Source organism: Seriola aureovittata, chromosome 17, assembly GCF_021018895.1.
Source record: "Seriola aureovittata isolate HTS-2021-v1 ecotype China chromosome 17, ASM2101889v1, whole genome shotgun sequence".
NCBI lineage: Eukaryota > Metazoa > Chordata > Actinopteri > Carangiformes > Carangidae > Seriola > Seriola aureovittata.
The window spans coordinates 15,466,422-15,483,679 of record NC_079380.1 but is presented as its reverse complement, the minus strand read 5'-3'; the positions used below and the strand labels follow the sequence as shown (position 1 = coordinate 15,483,679).

Below are 17,258 nucleotides of genomic sequence, written 5' to 3'. Positions count from 1 at the left end.
TGTCTATTCTGCACTGTAGGTGATTTATTCCACCAAGTTATATTTAAGATTACTAGAATGTGATTTGGAAGGTTGAGGTTAGAGTCTGGGGATCCTTGTGTGCAATCAGTTCTTCTACTTCTGCATTGTATTCCCACACAAACCATTTACAGGTGAAGTCAGAAAAAGCTGTTATTGCCTATTAAATCTGTAATGTTCTCCTTAACTGTGTAGTTGAAAAATCTGGAATTGTAAAAAGTCTGCTGGTTAAAATGTGAAGTGAGAGAAAGAGAGAGAAACATAGAGACAGATCTATATCAAGTGCCAGGCAGACCAAAGACACAAACACAGTATATGTAGGCATCGAGTATGCAACTGTATTTCCAGCTCTCACTCTGCTGTATAACTTCTGTGGTGCCACTGCTTCACTCATCCAGCGCACCAAAAATCTGAAACCCCCAGCCCACCAACTCAACGGAGGATCACAAAACACGCAAACACAAACACAGTCATGTATTAAAATTATACATTTTTTTATAGCAATCTGGAGACATATTGCATGGATTGCCTGAAATTGCCCATTGTTCCCCAAAAGATCTGCCAACCACAATTAAATGCAATGATGAATGTAATGCTGGTGTTGCAAGACCCCAAGAATGATGCAACCAAACTCTGAAAGAAAGGTTCTCAGCTGGAGAAGTGCAGAAAATGAGCTTTTATAGAGTAGCCATAGTCTGAGACAAAGTGTGCAAGTGCAACCTTGAGAATACCACCAGGGTTTCAATTATCCTCACAGTGGGAACTCATTCATTGTTGTCCTATGAGACAGCAGGCTGGCAGCTGGATAATCACAGAAGTCAGGCAAATGGAAGCAATTCAAGTAATGGTATGCAAATAAATAACCAGATAGACTGCAGGTAGGGAAATGACTGATCACTATCAGCAATAACCAGTGGTGAGACGTAAAAACGCCATATAGAATCGACTGTTGTTAAAAGCGCACACTCACTATAGACAATTGAACCCAGTCCAACAGAGAAAGAAACTAATACAACCTGTGATTGGAAAACATAAAGCTAAATCCAATGGGAATCAGCAAGGGAGTGGCGTATACTCTGCATCAGCACTCACTGAGCAGGTCACATATGGTTCCAAAAAAATATTTGTATCTTACAACAGCTGACTCGAAGTGCTGAACTATGATGGGTGATGGGTCTGTTACTTTGACATTTTTCTTATGACGCTCTTCCACATCATGGAGAGGTAGTATCAGAAGTGGTTTTCAGAGATCTGGAGATACAGTAGCTTCAACACTAGCACTGACTGAATGTGTAATTAAACTCCATTCTGATTTAGACTGCCATTATTAAAAGACAATGGGAGACAGACGCTTCTCCTGTCTTTTTAACAGAGCAAAGATGATGTCGCTGTCCCTTGAACCCACGCTCAAGAGCTCATTACTCAGGAGCTGATCAAGCAAGCAGTCAGAGTTATTCAACTGCTGTTCAGGTGCAGGAAAAGACACTCTCCATTCTTTAACCAGTGAATGGTTAATTAATTGCAGAATAATCTGTATGGTAATTGTTTAGCTATAGTGAAAGCTCTGCTCAGTGTAAACTCAAAATTAATGTCAGGGTGAAGCTTTTATAACTGTATCTACTGAAGTGTAGCTACAGTGCATACTGAAGATATTAGATAACAATAGTAATTTTTCCTTGTGGGAAAACTAGTTCACAGAACACCAGCTTTGAGGCATATTAGAAAAAAATATGTGGAATAAAAACAATAAATTTGAAGACAACACTTGACAGATATATTGGACTCTGATTTGCATTTTGTTAAATATGCCTTTTTGATTGCATGATAGAAAAGATACCATTCATTGGCAATTTGTTTCCACTAGTCGTTTTTCTTTTTTATATCCCAGTAACTTATTAAACAAACGTTGTAGAGAATTAGGAAGTCTGAGGCTGCGATTATGAGCTTCAACTCCATTTTGTTTAGTGTGCATTCACTGTGCTTCAGTTTTGTCTTGCCCGGCTGTTGCTCGCACTGCATAAGTGGATATTTGCATAAAGTTGAACCTTTTGAGCGTGTTGAGCTCAGTGGGGGGTTGGGGATGGGGGCGTGCAGGGCTGCAAAACCACGTCTTGTTCACAATGAATATAGTGTATTTTGTATATTAAATTATTAGATTATTAGTCACAGTGTTGGAATGAAAACTGCCCTAATATTTGTGTAGCCTGCTCCGTGCATACAGATACAAATGCTTCAGAGTATCAGCTAGCTGCAAAACAATTACAGTGGCCACAACAAAATCATGCTGACTTAGGCAGACTCAGACAGTTACCCAAAGTGATCAATCACTTTCTCAACACACATGCACTCTCTCTCTCTCTTTCACTCTCCCTCTCTCTCTCTCACTCCCTCACTCTCTCTCTCCCTGGCTCATCGTTTGACGTCTGGCAGATTATCTGAGTGAGCATGTTTCTCTCCATCTGGTGTGTGTGAGCCAGGTCACTGTCTGGCTGAGCTACGAGCTCCTTGGGGAACAACGAAGGAACAGGCTTCTCAGTAGTCAGAGCACAGAGCCTCCACTCTGGGGACGTAAACAAGTTCTTGGGTCTGGGCCTGAATGTGCCGTGGGGCATCTCGGTATGCAGGAACACAAACAAACATATGGAACCCCCCAGAGACTGGCCTTACACTGACTGGTTGATGTCACCTTAATCGAAAAACAGGTGTCCATCTTTGATACTGCAGTAGGACATGGAAGGTTGTTAGATGCTTGGTATTATCAGTGCAAGGAGGATCCAGAGAAAAAACTGAGTAAAAACTAAAAATTATTTCGGATTTATAGATTTTTCATCCTTTTTTCAATTTCTTAATTTTGTCCATCTTAACTTGAAAACATTTTTTTTCTGGCTAAAAAGGAAATGTGACACAGTGAGAGAAAGATGTGACAGTGAATTATTTTTTCTGGCAGACTTTTGTTTTCCTCCTGTGGCTTCAAGATGACTGACATGATCACAAAGGATGTCAGCATTTGTTGAAAGGGTTTGCGCCTATCCTGTTACACTGTGACAGATACATCCTCTAGCCCCTCTCATTCATTCTGTTAGAGAGACTGAAATGTTTTCTGATCAGTGACAGGTTTATCAATGTGCAAACAGAACAACTGAGACACCGAGAACAATGGGCGTCACTCTCCAACCATTCACCAGAAATTCCTCCTTAAAACCCACTTACGCACCTTTTACGAAGATTCTGACAATCACCAATGTTTTCTTATTTGGGATTTGTTCTTAGGTAAGAACAGAATCTACATATACTCTTCAGCACATTTGAGTGCTGACATGTTTGAGCAAAATAAGTGGTAATTGCGTTTTCCTCGGTTCTACAGTTATATAATGGGCCTATTATATTATTGAAATTGGCATTCATCAATCTAAGAACACAGGTGCGCACAATTCTGCTGTTTAAAAACACATTCATGAATCTATCGTAGAGTTTTTTTAAGAACTTTCTTAAGAACGACTTTAAGAAAATACTTAAGAAGATATTGGTGAATTAGGCCCAATCAGCTTGGCCACAGTTTACCAACAGCATAACACAGACACTTTGACAAAACCAAATTAGGCTTTCAGTTTACTGGATAGATAATGTAGCTCAGTCGCCATACCTGCCCTGAATCTCAAAGATAAACCACAGAAACGTTCTGCACAGTATTAACAGAAACGTCTCTGCAACAAAACAGAGATTGTGAAGATCACTGCATATTTGTTGCATGATAGGAAAGAAACAAGTGCCACAGCTATATTTTAGATCAATATTTTATGTACTAGTCAACTGAATCGCACTTATGCCGTGACAAGATCATCAGGACAGTGTCTCCAATCTTTTCTCTCCGCTGTGCTCGAACTTAATCACCATTTGAAGATGACAGTCTCCTTAGAGGCCTGTTTAATGCTGTTGACGATAAAATTCAGGCATCTTCGTGCAGAAAAGCTGTCCACTTCAGTTACACACTCGCACGTATCTGAAGAGGAGCCTGGTCCCCTCATGCTGTAATGCTATTCAAGGAGATTCTCCTTTGTGACTCCTATGATGGGTTGCATAAGCAGTGTATAAAATATAACCAGGACACCAAAGCACTAAACAATTCATTACTCATCATGAATCCGAGGAAAAATACAGTATACTCACTCTCAGATGAAGTTATGTTCTATCATGTATCCCATTTTTATAGGAGTACATGGAAGTACAATATGTCATTTAGTCCAGATGACGGCACCAGTGAAAGATTCGATTGGTTGCGGATGCTTCAATTTTAGGAAAGAGTAGTAAATTGTTTTCATTTTACTTTATGTCTGTATAAGAAAATCATTTTCTACCTGCAGCCAGAGAGATCCATCCACTCACATTTACTGTTTTGTCATCTCCAGTTGAGTTGACATATTTAAATGCTTCTGAGATCATATGTCTCTTACACACACAAACACACACACACACACACACACACACACACACACGAAATACTGATGATCACTGTGTGATTTATTTGTCTTTGTGTGTGTGGGCAATTACTGGCATGCTGCGAAAATGAATAGATTACAAATAATCATTTGTCAAATCAATGACATCAATAGATTGGGTGGGGCCCGATTATTATCATCACAACAACAGATGTGATAGCCTTTAGCTGGCCACAGAGGACAACACTGTCTTCCATCACCGCTGGAGCGAAGCAAAATAGAGGATCCAATCAGTTTTAGGACAAGATGTGACAAAGCAGCATCCTGGTAATTATAAACATGAAACTCACAGAAACGACTTCAGGGTCCTGAGCAGGATGATTCAGTAACATAAGGATCATTAGAGTTCAGCAGAAGCTGCTCTAGTCAGCTCTTCGATCAAAAGTACAGATAACTCCAACTTCATCCTATCCCAACCCAAGAACAATAATATGGCCTTTGCTTGACCTCAGAGACAGACTGTATCTTTACAAACAGCCCAGCTGGCTATGATACAATTTAATCACAGCAATGATGAACTACTATGGTAAGTAAGTGGCATGGCATCTAAAGTCACATCATAAACTGGGTTAAATGGTGTGTAAAACCTTTTATGACACAGTTAAACTCAATAAAACACTTGAGCTGGAACATCTGTTGTTTAGGTTCAGGTAACCCTGGAATGAAGACTGTCTGCCTTTACAGCAGGAGGGAAAGTAAATGCAGCCCCAGCTACAAAATCTGTTACACCCTCTTAAGACATCAAGTAACACCAATGTTTAAAAAAGTATAACCACTAAACATTGGTGTCCGTTCATGAAATGAATGTCTCGAAATAAAAAGGTAACACTAATAGAGCAGATGAGAGGGAGACAGGAGCGGGATCAAGCCAAAATCAAATAAATACAAGCAAAAGGGAGCTGAGCACTGAATGTTCAAGAAATATCTTATTTGCATCCTAAAATGTCAAAGAACTGCAGCATGACTTGATCCTGAAACTGTCTCTGTGTCACTGTGACCTGAGGGGAACTTCAGCCAGGAGATGTTCTTCTCCCTCATTCTGTCTTTCACTCTACCCATCTCCAAATACAAACGCAGTGTGTGAATGTTTCTCTTACAAATGAAAGCCGATCCGAAATGTGCATCAAATCTAAATTTTAGTAACTTAACTCAGAAACAGAGGGACGTAGAGTGCATGCAGCAGTTGCATAAGCCTCAATTCCAAAAATAAGGAGTGCATAGGTAGCAGCGCTTCTGTTCTCATAAAATGTGACTGTGGAATAATAAAAATGCAGGAGTGTTTGGAAGAGAAGAAACGGAATAAAAGCTGTGAGCAGAGGACGAAAGCAATGTGTATCTGTAGTATCTACACACATCACTCTTAACCACTCACAGAGCGTACGATCACAATCCAAACACTCAGGGTAAAATAGATGCACGATTTGTCCTTCATTACCTACAGTATAACATTCACACGGGCTCGCTCTGCTGCTGTGCACAGTCTGTCTTACTCCCCTTGAACATATAACAGTGGGCTGAAAGAGAGACAACAGCAGCTCCACCGCGTGGTGGCTGCCTGACCGCACCTCGTGCGTTCAACGTGTCCCTTATTGCAGAATGACAAGCGCATCACCGAAAACTTTTCAATAATCGGTGCCATAGCGAAAACTATACTCTGTATAACAAGTATAGGCTAAATGATTGTAATGGTGTATTGCAGCTCATTAGTCGGAATTATATTGATTGATTTCACAGTGAAAATTGTGGCACCGATTATTGAAAAAAACGGCAACTCTGTGGTTGTCAGTCACGGATTTGCAATTGAAGAGTAGACAATCGGCAGACAGCGGATTCAAAACATCCCGAAAACCAAGAAAACTTCACCTACCTCCTCCACTGTGAGAGGCATGCAGATGCGGTACTCCTTCATCAACATAGTCCTTGCACAAAGATGATGGCAACACAGTGGAAGATGTAGTAGGCTTTCGGACTTCAGTCTTGGGTGCGAGCCTGCAAATCAGTCATTTAAATTAAATCATCTGTTAAGTGAAACGGGATCCTCACTTCTGCATCAGCAACACCTCCTGCAGCGGCTCCGCTATGCCTACGACAGTCTCAACACACACCAAGTCCGAAGTAGGCTACAAGAGAGTCTCCCCGGGGCAAAAATAATCCTTCAGTTTTCTAAACTACTCCAACAGCCGGAGTTTTGCCTCTGGATAACGTCTGCAGTGTAGAAAGTGTAAAGAAATGACACCAAACTCCAAAATAAGTCGCTTTCAACAACAAGCCGCTCGCGTCCCGGACACGGACTGAACCTTTAGTCGTTCCCCTGGCTCCTCAGACATAAACACTCTTCGTTCAAACCGTTTTCACTTGAAAGCAGTATATCAGCGTTTCTCCTGCGCCTTTGAGTTTTCTTGACAGCTCTGACCAGGGATGCGCAGCCGTGTGAAGCCACTGCCTCTAATGCGTGAAAGAAAGGCAGCATTGCACAGGAAATAAGAGGATTTCACCGTCGTCTTAGAAGCATCACTATAAAACATCACGCAAGTAGTGATCTTCTGTATAACAAGTATAAGCTAAATAATGGTAATGGTGTATTACAGCTCATTAGTCGGAATTATATTGATTCATTTGATTCAGTATTAGCGTTTGCACCAAACACTCATCTTATTTTTTAAAACATAACCGGAAGTCCTGCGTGTTTTTTTTTTTTTTTGTTCTGGTTATTTAAGACAAGCTTGCTCCACACAGGCAGCGTTAGACAAACTGCTTTAGGGTCTCAAGGATTTCAAAACAGAAGCTGGACCACAACCAACGTGAAAACAGAAACGTTAAGCGACTTTTAACATGTGGGATAATGTAGCACCTATGTCACAAAACATTGGTAGGAGAAAGCTGATGAAATGTGACAACGCTGTGCAGCATTGCGTAACTGTGTTTCATAATTACGCACCTGAAGCTTTTTGTTTTTGTTCCCCTCTGTTTATTATTAACATATTATCATTTAAACAGAACCTTTTATTTGACTTATGAGAAACTACGGATGTTTCTACAAAATAGGCTATATGTATTATAGATAATACAGAAGATCTTTATACAGTTTAACATATAGGCTAGGTCTATACGACATCGTGAAGTCTTTTGCCACGTTGTGCTCGTAGCGCCGCGGTTGTGACCTAGGACTGATCACAGCTGTAGATCTGACCTTGGTGCTGAATTGGAGCTGACCGTGGTTCTGAAATTCAGCCAAGATTTAAAGTTTCTCCTGCTTGAATAAAAATTCGTTCACTGCTAGAAATATAATTTTAAAACAAAACCGAAGTTAATTAATTGTTTACATATTCTTTATAGATTAGCGATATGCCACTGACAAGAGCTCTCAGGTTGCCAGGTTGGGAAAGTACTGAGTCATTAGTATACTTTGGTAAAGTCATCAATAACGGCTTTCATTTTCTAATAAGTCTGTTGTTTGATTTGAGTTATCAGAAAGTTGTTGTCATTACTGTAAGTCATTAATAAAGGGTGATGAACATTGAGTCTGCAGTTATATGTCAACAAGGCATTAATAAAATGTCATTGGTTTCTCACTTTCTAATGAGGCAGCAGCAAATGTTAGAAAGCCATATGTAATTGCAAATGTCAATAACTTATTAAAAAATGTTTTTGATAATAATCTGATTCTGCAGTTATATATTTTAAGGCGTTGTATTTAACATTCTGATCCATATGCTCTGCAGCTCTTTTCCAGAAGGTCAGAGGTCAAACTCTTCAGTTTTGTTAGGAGGAGGATAAACACAAGAAGCAACCTGGCAACCCAAAAGTTGTTCTTAACAAATAATTTAGAAACAGTGACAAAGCAGTTAGCTGCAGCTTATAAAAATATTATAAAGGCTTCCCATGCATGTTTAGCTCTTTAGTCAGCTAATTCACTGCTATTTGCCTAATGAGCTACAATTTTTACTCCTCTGGGTTAATTATCATTAACGTAGCGTAGCTGTCAATGCTAGTAGTTAGCGAGCTAACATGCCAATATATTCTTGATTCTGTCGGAGCTGTGTGGGGCACATACCAGGAGGTGTATAGTTTTTCCTTTTAATCTTCACTTTATCTTCACTTTTTATTGTTTCTTTTAGTCTTAGCAGGCTCAACTGTTTAGTGCGTTACCTAGCAACCTGTCACCATGCAGACACTGTTTAAACTGCGGCCTGTCTGCTTTAGTCAAATTTGTTACTAATAAGTTAATTTGATAGCCTACAATTTCATTAACTAAACTACTTTAATGTTTTAGATAGTATTATTGAGCAGGCATTTGTCTTTGTTATTGTTTCAGAGGAAAATGATTCCTCTGAATCATTATGCTCCTACGGACCTGCAGTTTGTGACTGAGTAAGACGTACAGATTTATGGCGGTAGATGCAACAGTCATATTTCTTATTAAACTTTTATTATTGTGTTTTGTTCGTCTCAGGGCATTTGTAAACAGAGCATAAAATATCATATGCAGTACTGGTTTCAGATGGTAGATGTCACCAGAGATCTTTATTTCATTGAGAAGAGGCAGGGCAGACAAGTGTTTGTATCACATAAATTATGTGTTTAATTTATTTTAAGGAGATTACACATATCAAGGGTGAATCTCAAATTTTTTAGCCCTCTTCAGACTGAGAAATTAGCACTTTTCATTTTCACACAAGATAAGGCTTTCTGATTCTTAGACAATTGACTGCACAATACAATAAATAGTAACATTAGTTAGTTTATAAGGTCTACATTACATTCTGCTTTGCATTAATATTATGTTATGTTGTTTTTTTGCAGTTAAAAACAATATTTTTCTCTGTGAAAATAAAGATTAATTTTCCCGTCTTGGTATGACATGGGTATATTTAATGCTAGTATATCTAATGGCCTCTGAGTATATTTTGACACCTATTATTTTTAGTGTAATTTGGACTGTATCAGCCGAAAATGATTTAAAATCTATAGGAAGTCTCTGCACAATACTAAGATCTTGAAAAGAGATGTGCAATGTTACTATACATGTACAGTAAAGACAGTGAAACAATCAAATAATGAAATCAATTAATCAGATTAATAGCTGTTTAACCAAAATAGACAATTTTATCCTAATAACAGAAGACTTTTGAAAGTTTTTTTTCTTCCTAAAATAATGAACAAAATGACAGGGAGTTTGATTTTCACACCAGTAGCTTGAATATTGCCTGTTCCTGCTATCAGCTCATGAAAACTAAATTGAAAATAATTCAAGTTACCTCTCATAATTTTTTTGCATAAATTAGACCAGTGGACTGACCTTTCCCTCTGTGTTGTGAAGGAAGGAAAAAGAAGATATGGTGTCTCAACTGAAGAGGGTGCAATTCACCTGCATGTGTTGTGTATCTGAAATACATTTCTTGCACTATTAGTGTATAATGTGCACAGTATATAAACATCCAAGAATACTCACAAACACAAATGTGATGGTCTGTATGTGCCAACATTAATGAAAGCACAAATGCAAACATGACAGCAAACAACCTCACTCACATACAGTTGCGATACCTTTCGCTTAGCCATAAGAGGAGAGGAGAAAGGCACAACTGAGCTCTTAGCTGCTGTCAGGAACTTTCATAATCTTTTCACAGTAAGTTTGATGTCAACAAAGATGATTTGATGGTGTAAGTTCTCTGGACTGAGCAGCTGAATGCAATTAATGACTTGTATGCACTTGTATGTAAAAGTTGGGGCACCCCTGGGCAAACAAAATATTTTGTTGATATTTTAAATGAAAGTTAGTGAATAGTTAACAATATAATTTAGCCTTTTATCAAATTTGAATGCACTGTCAATTTTTATCTCATGAACATGTATACAGTTTGTGCTCAGTACTGAGTAACCCCACCTTTAGCAGAATTGGCAAGTTCTGAGATATTTTTAGGTTGTCTTGAATGTACAGCGTGTTTAAGAGATGTTCAAGTCGAGGGCCATTCCCAAACCTTCAGCTTGTGCTTCTTGAAGTAGTTCATGGTGGATTTTGATGTATGCTTTGGATGATTGTGTGTGTGTGTGTGTGTGTGTGTGTGTGTGTGTGTGTGTGTGTGTGTGTGTGTGTGTGTGTGTGTGTGTGTGTTTTTCACTGTTGGGTTTGGTTGATGTGTGCAAACAGTGGGGTTTTACGAATGGGTTTGTGTGGTTTCAGTGGTGCCTGTGCCTTATTTCACTGGTGTTCACACGGTTTCATTGGTCTGTGTGTATGTATGCATGGTTTCAGTTGCATGTGTGGTGAGAGTGTGATGCTACACGCACACGCACACATGCACAGAAACCAGCCAGTGATTTTCAGGTCTGACTTGCTGCAAGTTGACTACAGAAATCATATGTAATTGATATTGAATTTAAAGGAAAATATGACATTATGCTAAGATATTTGTCCTGTCAAACTGATGACGCCTGCTACAGTTAGGCAGACACACATATCTGCTCACACAGACACTCAAACACACACGGCAAAATCTGTTTATTATAGCCAGTACCAGTGTCGGCAGAGAGGAGAAACTGTTGCTAAGAAACCTGGCTTGTTCGCCTCTTGCCGTTCAACATCATTAGCTGGCCTTTACTGTCACTTTCCTAACCCCTCAGTTCAGTCAGTCCACTGTTACTGTGGAGGAGCTTGTTTCTCAGCTTGTTCAATAGTGGGGGTTGTGCTGGAGCCAAAATTAATAAACAGTTTACCGGAGCCATCGGCCAGGCAAAGGAAACACTGGTGTTAGATGAGTGTCACAGGCCAGTTTAATGATTGCATTACATCCCGGTGAGTAGGTAGGGAGAGGAGAGGATCTCTTTTAGGCTTCCTTTGTGTGAATTTCTTACCGCTCTAGTAGAGCATGATTTAATCCATGTAAAGTCCATCGTCGAAAATTGGATTGTTCAGTGTGGACACCAAGGGTTTAGGTTTAGTTAACTCAAAAGTGTGACACCCTTGATCCTCCTGTTACTTGGTGTAAAGTTTGTCTGTGGGTTGTCTTGCTTTTCATCTTATTTTTCTCTCACTGAGAAAAATACTGTGAAAAGAGTTGCTATTACACATTTAAAGGTTCTGAGACACATTTTTTTTGATCAACTTGTTTGCTTATATTATCGGGCTTTAATTATTGACCCCATATGGACACACAATCGCTTTCAGATTTTTTATGATCAATCTTGTTTGATAGAGTCTGGAAAAAAACATGTCTGCAGCAGAAATTGAATGCTTAATCTTTGCTTATTACCTATTGTACATTACTTGACCAATGAAACCTCCACAATTTCTAAAATCTGTTGCCGGAAAAAAATGTTTTTAAGCACTCACAACCAAACATGTTCTTCATGATTATGGCACTCTGACATTTTTTTGTTGTTGTTTGAAATCCACAATGAAATTCTGAATCAGCATAGCTGGAGTACTATCTTTGTGTGTGTGTGTGTGTGTGTGTGTGCGTGCGTGCGTGCGTGCGTGCGTGCGTGCGTGCGTGCGTGCGTGCGTGCGTGTGCGTGCATGTGCGTGTAGTCCTATACGATTATAGTTTGGATGTCTCTTGTGTTGACAACACACGATCAATAGTGTTTGTTGCCATGTCATTTATGAAGCAGGCATTCGGCACCATGAATGCCTGACTCTGGCCTGTGCAGAGCAGTGAATGGAGGCCAGTTCATTAGTGAGAGGAGAGGAGTGATGAACTGGCTGGAGAGTGTGAGGTGATTATGTCATACAGTATCATTTGGACATCACGGAGGGTGCTGTTCTCAGCTGTGTGTGTTTTCAACACAGGGATTCACACATAGAGAGGAGTGCTGCTCATCAGCATATGATATGTTCATGGACACACATATACACACATATCCCACGCTGTATGTAGTCTGAGACACTCTCTCACACACACACAAACAAACAAACTACCACTAACTTGTGTACATGTATTCCTCTCTCTAAGGCTGTCAAATGCACACAGTGAGGTGGCAATTGAGATTTGAGAGATGACATTAACGGTGACACTGACAGCAATCTGAAGACGGAACACCTTTGAGGGATTTTATGAGGTGAGGTGACAAAGTTTGTCTGCAGATAAATTGCTGTGTCTGTCTCTGTTACTGTGTTGGGACTGTCAAAACAGCACCTTCCGCAATAGCACCTGTTCCTTGCTCCCTGAGGCCTGATGTTGTCAGAAATCTGAAGGGACTTTGATTGGTATTTGAAAGTATTCACATTCTAATTAATATAGAGATTAAGGGATGTCTAATCAAAAGCACAAGAAGCAGATTCTTATGATGACTGCAGCTGGATAATTGTCTGTTTTTCCCTAGTGCAGCTGATTATAAAATCAAGGGATTTATAAATTAATATAACATCAACTGCACTTGGAAAATTGAAAAGTTTTCTGAAGGGTGGCTGTGTTGATTTACCATGAATACTTTACATAAGGAGCAGAAGAACACAACAAGAAGAAAAAACAAGACGCATGAGAAGGCAGGATCAAGTAGCAATACCCTTTATCACTTTCAAATGTGGATCATTTGCAAATTGAAGGAGAGATTTTAACACATTGCTCACAAATGTCCCTCTTCTGTCGCCACATCTGCACTCATCCTTTATCAATCATGCAGATGCAACCTTTTAGAGCGGTGATTGACGCTTCCATGTCAAGACTGTTTCCATGGAGACACTGAGATCCAATACATTTCTAGGCTTTCCCTATCACTGGTCTAAAACACAAACACTAGGGAGTGGTGGTTCTTCGGGACCAGCAAATGTACCAATCCCATAAACGAGGTACCGTAATGTGTCTTTTTATCCAGGTAATTTCAGACTTCCCATTTCCCAATCTAGTGGGTCAGACAGCCATCTAGGTGTCATGCACATTTCATTTAGAGCAGAAGATTGTCTGATGCATAATGTATAATGAAATCTCAACTTATTGCCAGTGGAGAGATATCACTGTGAGAGATTTGGCATCTTTTTTCATCTCTGGGCTCAGCTTGCATTTCTCCTCGAAGATTAAATGACAACCGCTCAATATCACAGCTATTAGGGTGTGATGTATGAAGGGAGAAGAGTGCTGTGAAACGTGTACATATGTGCATATGTGGCTGTCTCCTGTGCACGTGTGTGTTCTTGTGAGTATGTGCACATGTTATATGTGTTTGTGACTGTGTGTGCTAGAATTTTTTTACAGACGTGATGGTTTTTTGCTTCGTCACAGTGACCGCAGCGCATTTTAGGCCTGCTGATCATCCCCTGCTCACAGCCAAGCTGCTGCCTCCATGTCACTATGGAGACACTGCTGTTGCTATACATCAGCCAATCACTGCAGAGTAGGAGATGTTAAAAAGTTGTCGGTTTAAAGATCCTCTGTGTTATTTGGTGTGTGCTCAGGAAGTCAGACTGTTTCTGTCACTTTGTGTCTCTGCCTTTTCCTCTCCATTGATGGGGTTTCCATCCACTTTTTTTTTCTTGTAATATTAAAATGTATAGAAATAAAGAAGCAGAATGGAAATGGCAAAATTCAATACAATGTTCTCATTATCATGAAATAGTTTTCACCGTCCTTTGATGTGGAAAAGTTGGTTTGGAACCGTTCAAAAAAAGTGCAACATGTCACAATCTGTTGAATAAACAAAGACTTACTCGACACATTTAGTTAAGGAAGAAGTTCAAATTCACCTGAAGGTTTGATGAAAGCTTATGTTGTCTTTCTAGTTTTGTGTCATCCCTGTTTACACATCCTTTGGTACATTTCATGCATTCTGAACTCAGTCTGAAGGACAGGTCGAGACAAGTGGTCGAATAGCCATAAGGACAACAAAGACATCCTGACATGAGATAAAGAAGGTGAGGTGTGCTAACATCTCAGAGCTGAGTTGAATTTTTGTGGACCTTCAAAGTGCCTTTTACTTAAATATGCATTTCACTGCATTGGCAGTATGACGTTGTAGTTTAACTTTGACCTTCTGTAGAACGGTCAAAAATACAAATGTAAGACCCACAAACATATTTTCTTAAACGCAGCACATCAGTCAGCTAGTGTGCGAACTAGTAGCAGGCTACTCCAAATATATTGCAGATAATACACTGACTATGCATGACTACCTCACACAACCCTACATCAAACAACCACAACTATCACTTTAAGTGACCATTATTGTAGTTGCTTTTTAAATGGCAGTGAGAATAAAAATGACAAGACAACAGGAAGCAGCTGAATGAAAAAGAAAAGAGAAAGAACTGAGGGAGAGAAGAGGGATGAGAAGCCAGTAGTGGGAAGAGTTCAAACAACTCAGGTTAGAGAGAGAAAGAAATGGGAAAGGTGAGTTAATGATCCTTTAGATGGAGGCTAATGAGATCATATGAGGTGCTCTAAGGTGCTGTCTAGACTGTGATCACACACACACACACACACACACACACACCTACACACACACCTCCCCACCCCCTTCCCTCTCACCTGTGGAGTGGGAACAAAGACACACCATGAATTGATGAGCTCCTTCCTCCAGTATTACTGTTGTTAACAGCTTGCCTGTAGCTGCTCAGGCTCAGGCTCAGACAGCTACTGCTTCTTGTTAAGAGAACTTATGAACGCTTAGGCTACATCCACACTACTATGTTTTAGTTTTAAAACGCATCTCTTTTGCTACGTTTACGCCTCCGGAGTTTTCGAGCACCTAAAACAGAGACTTTTGGAAACAGTGCTGGCCCCGTTTTAGTTGTATTTGCGTGACATTTGGAAACGATGACGTACACACACACCGTCGCTCCATGATTGGGTCATATCACCCTTGACAACCAGTGGTGAAAGCAACATGGATAATGAAACACAAACATTACTGACCTTGTTGTCTCTGTTGGCAGCTGTTGTGCAGTTAAATTATACCTTTTAATGCTACAACTGCCTTTGTAGTTTATCGTTTGCAGTATTTTCTGCAACTGATCAACTGCACAGTAGACAATCTGCTTCCTGTTTATACTGGCTCGCACATGACCAGTGTACATGAATGGTCATGTATATGTATGAGTTTTCAGGTGTGTTAGCATGGATAGATATCGTTTTTGATACGGAGCTAAAATGCTCGTCTGGACAGAGATTGAATTCCTGTTTGTCAGGACGTAGTGTTGAAGTTTAAAACTCAGGTACAGCAAGAACCCTTTTGTTATTGTTGATGTTACTGTTGTCACTAGGACAAAATAAATATGAATTCAGCTTCATATTGTGTGCTTTGCTGCCCCTCTTTCATCTTCCTTTTCAATCTTTGCTCTGTGACTGTGTGAATGCACCTCAATTGCTTTGCATTTTACCTGAACCTCAATTACCTCGTCTTGAGTAAATTTTCACTTTGTGATTGATTTGCAATTAAACCCAGAGATGATGAAATATTAAGTCTTACAAGTAACAGATTTTCAAATGAGGAAATACGTGTATGTGTGTATATATATGTGTGTGTGTGTGTGTGTGTGTGTGTGTGTGTATGTGTGTATTGATGATACGCACTATTGATCTTTCCTCTGCTCTCCAAATTGCCTCCAAAATTACATTTGCTCATATGGAATTGAGGTGGCAGAGAGGCAGTGATGGTGGTGGTGGGTTGCACTGCAGCCATCTCCTCATTGTAAACGGTTTGTTGTCTTTGATAGCCAGGCTCACTCACCTGCATCAGCCCTAAATGCAGTGGATTAATAATGTAGGTGCCTCGCTCCCGTGAGGAACACCACTGATTGGATGGAAATCATCCAGTCACTTCATGTGCTCCGCCTCTGCTGTGCCACTCCAATTAAACATATTGTATACACACACACACAGACACACACACAGACATGCAGGTGATCATACATGCCTGTCACATTTGGAAACATGTACTTAGAGATTTGTGACACACACACTCATACACACACAGCAGCCCAGACACAGGCAAATGTGACTGTCACTGCCTGTTACATGTGTCTGTTTCTTCATCCTTTGTGTAATTCCATGCAGTACAAATAATGGGCTGAAAAATTACACATCTCTATGCATCACCCAACAACTGATTAGAAATTTCCACCGCCACAAGTATAGTGGAACAGAAAAGGTCTAATTTGTTACAGAACGCCAGCTTGCCCCGTCTCCGAGTAGGACACAAAACGATCCTTTAATTTGATTATGTAGAAGGTAATGAGAGTGGGTGATAGATGACAGTGCAAAGACATTCAGCAGATGTGTGTGTTTGTACTGTAGCTGCATACGTCTGCCTGTATCTGCGTCAGTCTCAGTTTGGCTGTTTTGGTGCACTTTGTGTCATTTCATGTAAACGGTGGAAGCAAGTGAGGGTGAGGTGACGTTAGTGTGATGCTCAACACTGTCGTCAGGTATGAAGTGGACCCCTCTGGCCTGCGTGGAGTTGCAGTTGCTGTTTCTGAATAATCTTAACTATGTGTGAGCAGTGTCAAAAATTCAGTTGCTAACAATATCTCACAAAACCAATCCTAATAATTATGAATGTGTAACACAAAGCTTGAAATTGTTGAGCTCTAGTTTCTAAATGGAAGTGGTCCATTGAGCATCCACAATTGTAAAGCTCTACAATTTTAAAGTGTGATGGATTCAAACATCATCAAAATCATTCCTTGCAATTGTAGTATACCTGCAGCGGTGGAACAAATACTCAAAACCTTTACAGTTCTTAAAAATACAAAAATGTAAAAATACTCCATCACAAATAAAAGTCCTGCGTTCAAAAGTGTACTTAAGT

General features: G+C 39.8%; 2 protein-coding genes across 2 annotated transcripts in view; one reads left to right on the top strand and one right to left on the bottom strand.

Moving 5' to 3' along the window:
* Positions 1-7,081, bottom strand: part of LOC130185452 (cytoplasmic phosphatidylinositol transfer protein 1-like) — a 47,057-nt gene extending 39,976 nt beyond the window's left edge. Inside the window, exon 1 of the mRNA XM_056401928.1 lies at positions 6,382-7,081. Coding sequence (XP_056257903.1) covers positions 6,382-6,429 — 48 coding nt within the window. The 5' untranslated portion in view covers positions 6,430-7,081. The remainder of the gene's footprint in view (positions 1-6,381) is intronic.
* Positions 1-17,258, top strand: part of zgc:161969 (uncharacterized protein LOC569044 homolog) — a 107,576-nt gene that overhangs the window by 41,411 nt on the left and 48,907 nt on the right. The window lies entirely within an intron of this gene.